The sequence below is a fragment of the Gossypium hirsutum genome, chromosome D01 (assembly GCF_007990345.1).
Source record: "Gossypium hirsutum isolate 1008001.06 chromosome D01, Gossypium_hirsutum_v2.1, whole genome shotgun sequence".
NCBI lineage: Eukaryota > Viridiplantae > Streptophyta > Magnoliopsida > Malvales > Malvaceae > Gossypium > Gossypium hirsutum.
Window position 1 is genome coordinate 7,066,581 of NC_053437.1, and position 14,906 is coordinate 7,081,486.

Sequence of the window (14,906 nt, forward strand, 5' to 3'; positions counted from 1 at the left end):
TGGGGAAAAGTCTGATGTAAAGCTCTCGAGCGTGCGCCATTCATTGTATTCTCTCAAGAAAGGAAGTCTTACTGTTACAGAGTATTTGGCTAAGGTGAAAAATCTTACTGACAGTCTTACTACTGCTGGTAGTGAGATTTCTGAACGTGAACAGGTGAGTGTCATATTGGCTGGTCTTCCGCTTGAATATGAATCCGTCCGTGTTCTTGCTTCTACCACGATAGTGTCTCTTGAACTTTTAAGAGAGATACTTCTTGATTATGAAGCGCGTCAATTGGCTTCTTTGACTGAGGAACCATTGCAAGCGAATTTAACAACTCAATCAAAGGCAAACAGTAATGTTGATTCTAATAATTCTCATACTTCTAGTTGTGGTCATCAAGAGTGTAAGTATAGTCAAAGAGGGCAAGGTCGGGGTTGGTCTCGAGAAAAGAATCATGGTGGTCGGAACTGGTCACGATCTCAGCCCCAGTGCCAATTGTGTGGAAAGATTGGTCACCTAGTACAAAAGGGTTATCATCGTTTTGATGAGACTTTTTCTGGGGTTGCTCCTACTCAGACTGTAGCAGTTAACTATCATCAGTTCCAAGATTAATGAGGTTGTTCCATGTTAATGCTTGCTCACATGTTTCTTCTTCTATGTCTGGTTCTTGTCCACGAACATCTTCTACTCAAGATCAGGCCTGGTATCCGAATTTTGGTGCTACCAATCACATCACCCCTGACGTGAAGAATCTCTCAATAGTTTCTCCCTATACAGGTACGAGGCATGTTTCTCTGGGGAATGGTTCTTCTGTTTTGATTGCTAATGTTGGTATGTCCAGTATGCAGGTCGGGTCTCGGCTGTTACGTCTAAAGGATGTTCTTCACGTTCCCGATGTGTGCAAGAACTTACTCTCTGTTGGACAATTTGCCAGGGATAATGCTGTTTATTTTGAATTTCACCCATTGTTTTGTTTTGTGAAGGATATACTAACCAGGAAAACACTCCTAGTGGGCCGCATGCATAATGGTCTTTACAAGTTTGATACCTCTTGTTTGTCTTCAAGCAGTCATGATTCTTGTCAACCTCGTATGTCGTTGTTATACATAACTCAAAACATGCCTTCATCTTCACTATGGCATTGTCGACTAGGTCATCCCTGTAACAGTGCTCTTGTTGATGTTTTACGTAGTTGTATTATTCCTTTCAAGCGTAATACTATGCCATCTGTTTGCTCAGCTTGTCAGTTACGCAAGACGCATAAACTACCGTTTAGTTCTTCGACAACATTGTACTCTTTTCCTTTTGAATTAGTTGAATCTGATGTTTGGGGCCCTGCTCCTGTGAAATCGAATGGCTTTGCATATTATATTTCTTTTGTAGATACGCATAGTAGGTACACTTGGGTATACTTCATTCAGTCAAAGTCTGATGTCTTCAAGTGCTTTCTTCTTTTTCGTTCCATGGTTTAAGTTCAATTTGGCTGCTCTATTAAACAACTTCAAACTGATTGGGGAGGTGAATATCGGTCAGTTTCTAGAGAGCTTTCTTGGTTGGGTATTCAACATCGAGTCACTTGTCCTCATACCTCCGAGCAGAACAGAGTTGTTGAACGGAAGCATCGGCACATAGTGGATATAGATTTAACTCTTCTTGCGCAGGCTGATTTACCACTCACTATCTGGTCTCATGCTTTTGCCCATGCAGTATATTTAATTAACAGGCTTCCTACTCCATGTCTACAGAAGCAAAGTCCTTATGAGGTTCTCTACAAGGTTCGGCCTACATATTCTCATCTCAAGGTTTTTGGGTGTGCATGTTTTCCCAACCTACGACCCTATCAAAGGAACAAGCTACAGTTTCAGTCTCGACAATGTGTCTTTCTTGGAGTTACCCCGAATCACAAAGGGTACAAGTGCATTAATAAATATGGCCATGTCTTTATTTCACGAAGTTTTGTTTTCGATGAAGAAGTTTTTCCCTTTAAGACTGGTTGTTTTTTTCATTCCAAGTCTAATCAGGTGAGTTTTGATCATCAAAAGTCCACTCTTCCCGTGGTGGTTAATATGAGAACTCCTTCCTCTTTGACTTCAGCTAGTCACGAGGTTCCTTCATTTCATGTGGAAGGGGTACTTCAGTCTCCTGGTATACAGTCTTCTGAAGCTCGGTCCGAACCATCGAGTACTCCCGCAGATTTCCCAGCAGCAGCCCTTCCTTCTCAGACTCTTCCGCCTCAGTCTGATCCCGTTGTTGTGCCCATAAATATGCATCCGATGACTACTAGGTCTAAGCGTGGCATATTCAAGCCTAAGGTTTTTGCCACCACCGTGACGGAAAAAGAGCCTTCTACTATTCTTGAAGCATTTCAAAGCCCTGCATGGACTGCTGCTACCCACACTGAGTACAAGGCTTTAATAGCAAACCACGCCTAGGATCTTGTTCGCTTACCTGAAGGACGTTGGGCTGTGGAATGCAAGTGGATTTTTAAAGTCAAGAGGCATGCCGATGGGTCTGTTGCTCGGTATAAAGGTCGGTTAGTTGTCAAAGGGTATCTTCAAGAGGTAGGGGTTGATTTTCAAAAGACTTTTAGCCCGGTGGTCAAGCCAACAACCATTCGGGTCGTTCTCACTTTAGCTGCCTCCAGGGGCTGGCCTCTTCGCCAAGTCGACATCAACAACGCTTTTCTGAATAGTGAACTAAAAGAGGAGATATACATGGTGCAGCCACCAGGTTTTGAACAACAAGATAGTAGTGGTTAGCAGTTAGTTTGTATTTCGTGTTCATTCGAAGGTCCGAGTCCCATCTACTTTATGTTCTTGTATATGTAGATGATATAATTGTGACTGGATCTGATTTTTACGCCATTGACAAGTTTGTTGAACAACTTGATGTTCAATTTTCCTTTAAAGATCTTGGCAGGTTGAGCTACTTCTTAGGGATTGAACTTACGTATACTGAAGATGGAGTTTTTCCGAGTCAATGGAAATATATCGTTGATCTACTTGCGCGAGCATCCATGGATAAGTCAAATGCATCGCCAACGCCAATGACGGTCACTTGCCATTTGACAGCTAATGACGGTGTTCCTGTTGAAGATACACAATTATATAGAAGTATCGTTGGTGCCCTGCAGTATATAGTTATTATCAGACCGAAGATAGCTTTTTATGTTAATAAAGTTTATCAATACATGCACAAACCCTCCGATCACCATTTTAAAGCTGTTAAGAGAATTCTGCGTTATTTGCAAGGGACGCTGGATTATGGCGTTAGTTTTTCTCGGAGCTCAAAGCTTCTACTTGAAGGATTCTCTGATGCTAGTTGGGGTTTTGACAGTGATGATCGACGCTCTACGTCTGGTTACTGTATTTATCTCGGAGGAAATCCTATTTCTTGGAGTTCGAGGAAACAACAAGTTGTTTCCCATTATACAGCTGAGGCAGAATACCGAAGCCTTGCGCATGTTACTACTGAGGTCATTTGGATTCAATCTTTACTATACGAATTAGGTGTTGTTCTTAAAGGCAAAACTCTAGTCTGATGTGATAGTTCTGCTGCTATAGTAGCTGCAGGCAATCCAATGATGCACTCAAAGTTTAAACACGTCAAACTGGATTTGTTTTTTGTCTGAGAAAGAGTTGCTCAAGGGATAGTGCAGGTTGGACATATTCCAAGTTCTGAACAAGTTGTAGATGTGTTTACAAAACCATTATCTGCAGGATCTTTTCAGAAGTTTTGGAGTCGACTAGAGGTGACTATTTGTGATGATACAAAGAGGCAGTCCAGTAGTACGAGGAATGTTAGGAATAGTAAGTCAGTAAGCTGAAGTTAGTTAGTTCGCTGTTAGCTGTTAGTAAGTCAGTTTGTTAGTTATAAAGTCTGTTAACTAGCACAAGGATAAATATGATGTACTACTCTTTCATTAATGAATATACAGAAATATTTTTGATACAATATTGTTTACTTTGCTAATCTTGACAGTCGGATTCTTAAAATTGAGTGAGAAAAGAAAAAGAAAAAAACAGAATCAAATGAAAATCGAGAAAATAAAGTTGAATGTGTCAAAAACAAGTAGAATGCTATTTCTTTTTGTTGCGCGGAAGCGTGTAAAAGAGTAAAATTATTGTACTAAAAAATCACACTAAGTTCAATTCCCAGGAAAGAGAGGTGGATCACGAAGATCGCTTAAGTACCAGGTCTTTACTAGCCAGAATATCCCTCTATCGTAATTTAATAGCACAATAAATCACTACAATCACACTCGCAAAATATGTGGACTAGACAATAAAGAACACTAGAATTTTAACAAGGTTCAGCAAATTTTGCCTACGTCCTTGGACACTATCAATTATATTTCACTCCAAAATACAAGTGAAATTTTACAAACAATGAGAGATAATAATGCCTTAAGTAGAGAATGGCATTTGTGGGATGGTGAAAATGAGAAATAGCTAGGCCTATTTATAGTTGAAGCTTAAGGATCAACTTGCAAAGTCCCTATACAATTAGGGACCAAAAATGCAATTATTCCATGCCAAATTTCAAACCAAATTTCGGTGCCTTAAATGCTTAGATTTTCCGGTGCCAATTGTTTGACACCATCCATCTTTGAAAAGTCAAAGATTGATGCTAATAATCTCCACCTTGAAGATTTGATTAGGATAATCTTATCTTCACACAATTCTTTCTGCCTTTGACAACAATACTTGATAGTGCCTTCTTCAACTGTTAAACTTGCAGGATATTGATCAAGTTCAAACAATGTTCGAACTTGATTGTTGTTACCACCTTGGTCATCGTATCTGCGGGATTATCTGTAGTCTTGATCTTCTGAAGACAAATTTTCCCCTCATCAATAATTTCCCGCACAAAATGGAATCGTACGTCGATATGCTTTGTACGTGCATGATAGACTTGATTCTTTGCTAAATGAATAGCACATTGACTATCACAATACACGTCAATATGCTCCTGAACCAATCCCAAGGTTTTAACCATGCCTTGTAACCAAATAGCTTCTTTACAGCCTCTGTTACAGCCATGTATTCGGCTTCTGTGGTTGACAACGCAATTGTAGACTGTAGTGTAGACTTCCAACTTATTGGTCCTCCAGCAAGTGTAAACACATAACCGGTGGTTGATCTTCGTTTGTCCAAATCACCGGCATAGTCAGAATCAACGTACCCAATAACACATTTACCAAGTGTAGTATCCTGCTTGAGCAGTAATCCAACATCAACGGTCTTTAGAATATACCGTAGAATCCATTTCACAGCTTGCCAATGTCCTTTTCCAGGATTATGCATATACCTGCTCACTATACTAACTGCCTGTGAAATGTCGGGTCTTGTACACACCATTGCATACATCAAGCTACCCACTGCATTAGAATACGGAACTTGTAACATGTATTCTTGTTCCGTATTCGTCGAAGGATATAGTTGTGCAGAAAGCTTGAAATGAGAAGCCAACGGGGTACTTACAGGTTTGGTCTGCTCGTTCATGCCAAACTGCTGTAGTACTTTCTTCAAATACTGCTTCTGAGACAAGCTAACTCTGCCTTGAGCTCTATCTCTACATATTTCTATGCCAAGAATCTTCTTAGCTTCACCTAGATCTTTCATCTCAAATTCAAGATTAAGTTGAGTCTTCAATCTCTTAATCTCAACTTTGCTCTTAGATGCTATCAGCATATCATCAACATATAAGAGCAAGTATATGAAAGTTCCTACTTGTAGCTTCTGAAAATACAAGCAATGATCAAATTTACTTCTTGTGTACCTTTTCCCTTTCATGAACTGATCAAATCGCTTGTACCACTGCCTCGGAGATTGTTTCAATCCATAAAGCGACTTCGTCAGTTTGCAAACCCAATTTTCTTTATCAGCAACCTTGAATCCATCAGGCTGAGTCATATAGATTTCCTCTTCCAAATCACCGTGTAAAAAAGCCGTCTTCACATCAAGCTGAACTAGTTCAAGGTCATATTGCGCAACCAAGGCTAGCAAAATCCGAATAGACGAATGCTTCACAACTAAAGAAAACACTTCATTGTAGTCTATTCCTTCTTTCTGAGCGTAACCCTTTGCTACCAATCTAGCCTTGTATCGAATTTCATTTTTACTAGGAAATCCTTCCTTCTTTGCATATACCCATTTGCATCTAATTACCTTCTTTCCCTTGGGCAGTGTCACCAACTCCCAAGTCCTATTTTTATGAAGAGACTGCATTTCTTCATTCATAGCTTGCTTCCACTTTACACCATCAGGGTTACTTATTGCTTCTGTGTAAGTAGAAGGAACATCATCATCTGCAATTGGAAGTGCATAGGCCACTATATCATCAAAGCGAGCAGGCTTACGAATCTCTCTTCTTGGCCTCCTATATGCAATTGAATCTTGTTGCTATAGAAGTTCTTGGGTCGAAACTTCATCATCATTTGTTTCTTCAATATTAGCTGGATCATCATTAACCTTTTCAAGCTCCACCTGCTGCAAAGCGCCACTGGTTTTGTCATCCTTTTGTGAATCTTTGTTCTTCATCATGGTTGATTCATCAAAAGTCACATCTCTACTGAAAACAATCTTCCTTGTATCGGGACACCAGAGGCGGTATCCTTTTACTCCACCAGTTATACCCATGAATAATGCTTTCTTTGCTCTTGGGTCTAACTTAGATTCTTTTACATGATAATATGCAGTGGAACCAAAAACATGTAAAGAATCATAATCAGTAGCAGGTTTACCAGTCCACATCTCTATAGGAGCTTTCCATTTATTTCAGCTGATGACACCCGATTAATTAGATGGCATGCATATGTAACTGCCTCAGCCCAAAATTCCTTGCCCAATCCAGCATTGGACAACATACATCGAACTTTCTCCAGTATAGTCTGATTCATACATTTTGCCACCCTATTCTGCTGTGGTGTATCTCGAACAGTAAAGTGTCGCACAATGCCCTCATCTTTACATACTTGTAGAAATGGATCATTTTTATACTCAGTACCATTATCTGATCGAAGTCGTTTGACCTTCCGACCAGTCTGAGTCTCCACCATCTTTTTCCACTTCAGAAATGCATCCAAAACTTCACTTTTTCTTTTCAATAGATACACCCATACTTTTCTTGAATAATCATCAACAAAAGTAACAAAATAGTGCATACCTCCCAAAGAAGCCACTTTGGTAGGTCCCCACACGTCACTATGAACATAGTCCAGAATTCCTTCCGTACTGTGAATTGCTGATCCAAATTTTACCCTCATCTGCTTGCCCAGAACACAATGTTCACAGAATTCCAATTTGCAAGAATTTGCACCTTTCAACAAGCCTTGCTTCGCCAAAGTTTGCAAAGCTTTTTCACCAGCATGTCCCAATCGCATATGCCATAACCTGGTAGCCTCTGAATCTGCATCTTTCACAGAAACTATTGATGTTAATCCAATAACTGTACTTCCATTTAAATAGTACAAGTTATTTCTTCTAGTGCCTTTCATCACCGTCAATACCCCAGCTACTACCTTTAGTAATCGATCTCTCAAAGTGACTATGAGCCCTTTAGATTCTAGGGCCCCTAATGAGATGAGATTTTTCTTCAAGCTAGGTACATAGCGAACATCTGTCAAGACTTAGATTGAGCCATCGTGATTCTTCAATTTGATTGTACCTACTCCCATTGTCTTATAGGCACTGTCATTGCCCATAAAAACAACTCCACCTTCTAGTTCTTCAAGACTAGAAAACCAGTCCTTATTAGGACACATATGGTAAGTACATCCCGAATCCAAGATCCACTCATCCGTATGACATGTCATTGCCATACCAACCAAGCTAAAGTCTGACTCCTCATCATGCTCCGCTATACATGCATCAGAAATAGCCTTGCCCTTTTGTAACTTAGGACAATTCTTTTTCCAGTACCCTTTCTCACGACAAAAAGCACATTCTTCTTTGGCGGGTCTCCCTTTAGACTTGCCCCTTCTACCAGGTTTGTTGCTGTGTGAACGACCTCTTACTGCTAAGGCTTCTGCAGTTGCATATCTGTGATCTCTTTTATCTTTCTTTCGAGTCTCAGATCTATACAACGCGCTGCAGACTGCATCAAATATGATCGTATCCTTCCCATGAAGCAATGTGGTGGTAAGATGATCATATTCATCGGGAAGAGAATTCAACAACAATAATGCCTTATCTTCATCTTCAAACTTCTCATCCAAATTTAGCAAGTTTGCTAAAATTTTATTGAATGAGTTCACATGGTCATTCATCGACATACCAGGTGCATACGTGAACCGAAAAAGTTTCTTTTTCATATAAAGCCTATTTTCAAGACATTTCGTTAGAAACTTTTCTTCCAGTGTATCCCACAACTTCTTCGCTGATGTCTCCCTCATGACAGAGTATTCTGCTCTTTGGCCAAACATAGGCGGATTGTACCACACACCTGTCTATTGATCTTGGCCCACTCCTTGTCATCCATCTTGTCAGGTTTTTCTTCAAGGGCTATATCCAGCTCTTGCTGACATAAGACATCCAGGATCTCACATTGCCACATACCAAAATTATTGGTACCATCAAATTTCTCTACTTCAAATTTTGCATTGGTCACGGTAGTCTTTGTTGATGACGATGCCTCTGCCATTCTTCTCCTCAATCCCAACTACTGTACATGTGAACAGTACCGTCTACATGAATAGTTTCATGGATGAACAATACCGTATACGTATAGAATCGTAAACGGTCGTATTCCCCAAGTACGAATCTAGCTCTGATACCAATTGTTGCGCGGAAGCGTGTAAAAGAGTAAAATTATTGTACTAAAAAATCACACTAAGTTCAATTCCCAGGAAAGAGAGGTGGATCACGAAGATCCCTTAAGTACCAAGTCTTTCCTAGCCCGAATATCCCTCTATCGTAATTTAATAGCACAATAAATCACTACAATCACACTCGCAAAATATGTGGACTAGACAATAAAGAACACTAGAATTTTAACGAGGTTCAGCAAATTTTGCCTACGTCCTCGGGCACTAACAATTATATTTCACTCCAAAATACAAGTGAAATTTTACAAATAAGGAGAGAGAATAATGCCTTAAGTAGAGAATGGCATTTGTGGGATGGTGAAAATGAGAAATAGCTAGGCCTATTTATAGTTGAAGCTCAAGGATCAACTTGCAAAGTCCCTATACAATTAGGGACCAAAAATGCAATTATTTCATGCCAAATTTCAAACCAAATTTCGGTGCCTTAAATGCTTAGATTTTCCGGTGCCAATTGTCTGACACCATCTATCTTTGAAAATTCAAAGATTGTTGCTAATACTTTTCAACGTCAATTTCATGTGAATTACTATTCCTTCAACTTGGTTTGTCTTTTGCAATCATTACAATATTGATAATAAAGTTTATTGTAAATTAATCATTAATCTCTAGTATAAGAGCCTAGTTACTTCTACTCACCCTCCGTCAACTTTCCTCCAAATATAGCACTTCTTAATGTTTGTTTTGAGAAAATACATCTCTTCTTTTGTTCTCAGTTTGTTTAAAGGTGTGTTAATTGGCCAGCCTTTTTGCGACAAAAAAGAATCTTGAAAATCTCCAAGTACCAAGTAAATCCCATCGATTTCTTCAACTTAGCTACTAAGTTCCAATGGTTAGATTCGATAATGAGACATCCTCCTCTTCCTTCTCCTCCTCATCATCATTGGAATCATCTTCTTCAGTTTCTCGAGGGAAATTTGATGTTTTCTTGAGTTTCATAGGTGAGGATACCCGCAGGAATTTCACAGATCATCTTTATGCTGCATTCAAAAGGAGAGGAATCACCACTTTTAGGGGATGACGAAAAGCTCGAGACAGGTGAACACATAGAACCTGAGCTCTTCAAAGCAATTCATGAGTCATGGTGTTCTGTAACCGTTTTGTCAGAAGGGTATTATTTTTCGAGTTGGTGCCTAGTAGAGCTTTTCGAGATTATTCAACTGAAAAACGAGAAGGGACATAAAGTCTTCCCCATTTTCTATTATGTGGATCCATCTGATTTGAGAAAAAAAACCGGAAAAGTTCTAGAAGCTTTTCTTAAGCATGAAAATAATTTCCAGGACAACAAAGAGAAGACACAAAGGTGGTGATCTGCTTTAACTCAAGTAGCTAACATCAAAGGATGGCACTTGAGTAACAGGTAACTATCATATTCTTTCACTTCAATAATATCTTACCAGTATCAAGTTTGAAATTTGAGGCATTAGCTAAGGATTGTGCCCTTAAAGTTTCACTAAGCTATTTCATTTGCTTTGTATTTGAAGGCATGAATCAGAACTTATTGGAGAAATCATTGAAAAGGTATCAACAAAATTATGTCAAACATTTGCAAGTGCTCTTACTGACATGATTGGAATTGAATCACGTTTGGAAGAGTTGCGTTGCAAAATAGGCATAGGGGAGGAAGATGATAGTGTTTAGATTATAGGGATTTCTGGAATGGGCGGGTTAGGTAAAACAACTCTTGCAAGATTTGTTTATGCCCAAATTTCAAGTCCTTTTGAGGGCAAAAGCTTTCTCACTGTTGTTCGTGAAGTTGCAGAGAAACATGGACTTGTTTATTTGCAGAAACAACTTCTTTCCCAAATTTTTCCAGAGGAAAGTTTCAACTTTTTTAATGTTCATAATGGGAATGACATCATAAGTCGTATGTTATCTCATAAAAAGATTTTTGTTGTTATTAATGATGTGGATAACATACAACACTTAAAATGTTTGATAGGCAGGCGAGCTTAGTTTGGTTTAGGAAGCAGGATCATCATAACAACAAGAGACGAGCATCTGCTGAAAATCTACGGAGTGGATGATGTGTATAATCCGTCGAAATTGAATGCCAAGGAAGCACTTCTCCTTTTTAGTTTGAAAGCTTTCAAAAGTGAAACACCTGCAATGGAATTTTTTGAGCTTTCTAAACGTGTAGTGGAATATGCCAATGGCCTTCCGTTAGCTTTTGAAGTTTTTGGTTCTTTTCTGTCTGGCAGATCAGATGAAGCTCAATGGAGAAGTGCTATTAAAAGACTTAAAAAGGAGTCCAACAAAGAAATTCTAGACAGGCTTCAAATAAGCTTTGATGGGTTAGAACAGTCGGAGAAAGTTATATTTTTAGATGTTGCATGCTTCTTCAAAGGAGAAGACAAAGATATGGTAACCAAAATTCTCAATGGTTGTGGCTTTTTTCTGGATATTGGAATAGATGTTCTCATTAAGAAATCTCTTGTAACAATTGATGAAGACAACAAATTGTCGATGCATGACTTGTTACAAGAGATGGGAAGGAAAATTGTTTACCAAGAATCTACTAATGAACTTGGAAAACGTAGTAGATTGTGGGAGGAAAAGGTACTAATTATGTGCTAATAGAAAACACTGTAAGTCTTTAGCACTATTAACTGTTACTCCACCCTTGAATATATGTTGATTCATACGATACTAGGATGCAAGTCTAGCTTTGGACTATTTTTGGACGTGTATTGCACTGTTAAGTCATTAAATTTACCATATTAATTAGTTGATTGCATGATTTTCAGGCAACGGAAGCTGTTCAAGGTCTAGTCATCGGTTCTATCAGGTGTAAATCCATACACCTATCTATGTATATGTAGTTGATTACTCTGTATATTGTAAAGCTCATTCCTCTTCTTCCTTTGGTGGTTATCAGGAAACAGAACACTTGGACTTTGAGTGCTGATGCCTTTTTGACAATGAAGAGGCTAAGACTTCCCAAAGTCTTCAATGTTCCAAATTCTCGTGGTTTCAAATATCTTAGTAATGAGTTAAGGCTTTTAGAATGGCATGGATATCCTTTCAAATCCTTCCCTTCGAGCTTCCAACCAGAGAACCTTGTTGCACTTCTTCTGCCTTATAGCCGCATTGAAAAGTTGTGGAAGCCAAACATGGTAAGAGTTACTTTGTTTGTTCAATTAATTTTGACCAAGATAACATAAACACAAAAGACCAAAAATAAAATGGCATTTCATCTTTGGTTTTCTTTTTCATTGTTTTCTTTTACAGGCTTTATATAAGTTAAAATTGGTCGACCTCAAAAGCTCTAAAAACCTTGTGAAAACACCAGACTTCAGTATGGCCCCAAATCTTGAAAGTTTGATTCTGGAAGGTACTGGAATAGCAGATTTTCATCCAAGCATCAGGTTTCTAAGGAGGCTTAAGCTTTTGAATTTAAGAATTTGCAAAAGCCTTAGGAGTTTCCCATCCAAAATTGGAAAGCAATCTCTTGAAACATTAATTCTTTTAGGTTGTTCAAATATAAAATGGATTCCAGAGGTTGTGGGAGAAATGGAGTGTTTGAAAAAGCTTCATTTAGATGGGACTGGTATTAACGAACTTCCCTCTTCAATTGGACATCTCAGGAGTCTTGTGTTGTTAAATCTGAAAGATTGTTGTAAGCTTGAGAATATCCCGAGCAGCATAGATGGTTGTGAATTCCTCACAAATCTTGTTCTCTCTGGTTGCTCTAAGCTTGAAAATTTGCCAGAGAATTTGCAGCAAATAAAATCTTTGGAGAAACTTGACTTGAGTGGAATTGCCATAACAACACCACCGTCCTTCATTTTTTATATGAAAAATATGAAGTTTTTATCTTTTCGAGGATGCAAGGGACCACCATCTAGGGTACGAGCATATTGGCCTTTTATTTCGAGCGCAACAAAAGGTCCTAGTTGGGACTGTAAGAGTTTGAGGCTACCTGCAATTTTGTCAGGTTTGAGTACTTTAAGAGAGTTGGATTTAATTGATTGCAACCTTGATGAGGGGGTTATTCCTAATGATATTTGCAGCTTGTCCTCGTTGGAAATTCTACAGCTTAGTGATAACAATTTCATCACCCTACCTGCAACCCTTGGTGGACTTTCCAAGCTTACTACTCTAGTACTGACTGACTGCAAAAGGCTTAAATCATTGCCCGAGCTTTCAGCAGGCTTAGAATTATGGATAGATGGTTGTGCTTCATTGGAAGTAGTTGCACCTTCAACAACAGCTTTCCCTTCAGGGGTTAATGGGTACATTTGTGCTGTTAACTGCTTCAAATTGGCAGAGGATAACAATGCAGTAGCAATACTGAAGACACGTCTTAAGGTTAGTACCTTTAATTTTTGCTATTATCGCTTCCATTGATTTATGGTACTAGTTTCAGCAAATGTGTCTTTTTTTGCAGCTAGTAGCAAATGCAAGAACAGAACGTTATAACATTGTCATACCGGGAAGTGAAATCCCAAAATGGTTTAGCAGTCAAACGGATGACTCTTCAAAATCTATAATAAAGATTGAATTGCCTCCCAATTTTCTGAATGATACACAGTTCTTAGGATTTGCTTTCTGCTGTCTTTTCTTCTCTGACTTCAATAATAAACCTCGAAGGGTGGAGCATATTTCCTATACATTTGTTATCCATGGTAGAAATTTCTCTCGAGAATTTAGAACAGATTATTTTCATTTAGAAGGTAAATCTACGAGAGTAATCGAAGACCACCTTTGGATACAATATTTGCCTCATAACGACATAGATTTGTTGTCCCTGGTGGAATTAGAATGCGAAGAAATTGAGGTTTCTGGATCCAGCACAGATATGTTGAAGGAAAGATTTGAAATTGAGGTTGCATTCGAAATCTGGGGCATCAATTCCATGGTGAAGAAATGCAGGGCTCGAATAGTGTATGAGGAAGATTTGGAAGAGATGGACCAAACCATACATGAACATAGCGGGTCAACTTCTTCAAATTTTGATGATATGCATTCAAACAGTGGATCAAACGGGAATAATAATGGCGCTTTTGTCAAGAGAAAATGGTTAAGCCTTCACTTATTTACAGTGATTGATATATGCTGTTGACTCCTGTTTTATAAGGCTAATTTACTTCATATCTTCGTGCTATTCCAGGTTGAATACGAAAGCAGGTGATCAGCGGAACAAAACTCTATTTTGTGATGGATGTCAATCATATGTCGTAAACCATCGGCTACTCGTCTAGCTTTATATTGTTTTATCCATATTTTTCTTTCATATAGATTTATCTTTTTCGTACAACTTATGTTTCAGTTTAGTTATAGACGGAAAATACAATTGGTTAAACTCATTTAATTAGCTAATTCAGTAGAGTTTTCTCTATCGGCTTTGTTATCGAATTTTTCTGAACTTACTGACTAGTCATTGAAATAAAGAGAAAGCAGAGTGAATTTAGCAAAGTGAGGAAGAAAAAACTAAGTTCGTTTTCTAAACGACTTGTGGTCCCATACATAAAATTCTTGTTAAATGTTGATATATTATCTTAATTGCTCAGTTAATATTAAACAAATTTATATATAGTTTAATAATTTTAGTTAGAATATAATTTTTCGATATAAACATTAATTCTTTTTTCTATTTAGGGTACTTAATAAATTTTATTATTTTTGAATAATGAAATAAACTTCAAAGTTAATCGGGACTATTCTATATTGGGTTTAATTAATAATAGAAATTTTAAAACATTGGATAATAGCATAGTCATTCTATCCTTGGATAACATTTTGAAATGTGCGTTCAAGAAGAAATTGAAGCGTAATCATTTCCTTCTTTTGAGTAACCATTGTATTCTAGGGACAACATTTTCAGACCAGTTGTGCCACAGTAAAGAAACTAAATTAAGAAAGCTTCTTGGAAGTGTCTTGCCTATAGCCTTTCTCATTACTTATTCTTTTAGCATTATTCTACTTGGTTGTATTAGTCCATCCCAAAACCACTATATACAACAATTTTAGGATACATATACTTCATGAAAAATGAAGGGTCTAAGGTAACATAGATTGAGAAGTGTATAGAACCACAGTTTCAATGTACAAAACAGAAAATTTGGAATTAAAGTTTAATTAGGAGCCAACAAATTT

The 14,906-nt window shown here is 38.1% G+C and overlaps 1 protein-coding gene across 2 annotated transcripts in view; it reads left to right on the plus strand.

Moving 5' to 3' along the window:
• Nucleotides 1-14,234, plus strand: part of LOC107917176 (TMV resistance protein N) — a 41,555-nt gene extending 27,321 nt beyond the window's left edge. Inside the window, exons 4-8 of one of the 2 annotated variants that reach the window (XM_041086912.1) lie at nt 11,686-11,923; nt 12,039-13,118; nt 13,198-13,483; nt 13,571-13,829; nt 13,921-14,234. In XM_041086912.1, coding sequence (XP_040942846.1) covers nt 11,686-11,923; nt 12,039-13,118; nt 13,198-13,483; nt 13,571-13,829; nt 13,921-14,011 — 1,954 coding nt within the window. In that variant the 3' untranslated portion in view covers nt 14,012-14,234. Of the gene's footprint in view, nt 1-11,685; nt 11,924-12,038; nt 13,119-13,197; nt 13,830-13,920 lie in introns of both variants that reach the window. The other variant, XM_041086911.1, reaches the window with a different exon arrangement.
• Nucleotides 14,235-14,906: the final 672 nt, after the last annotated feature.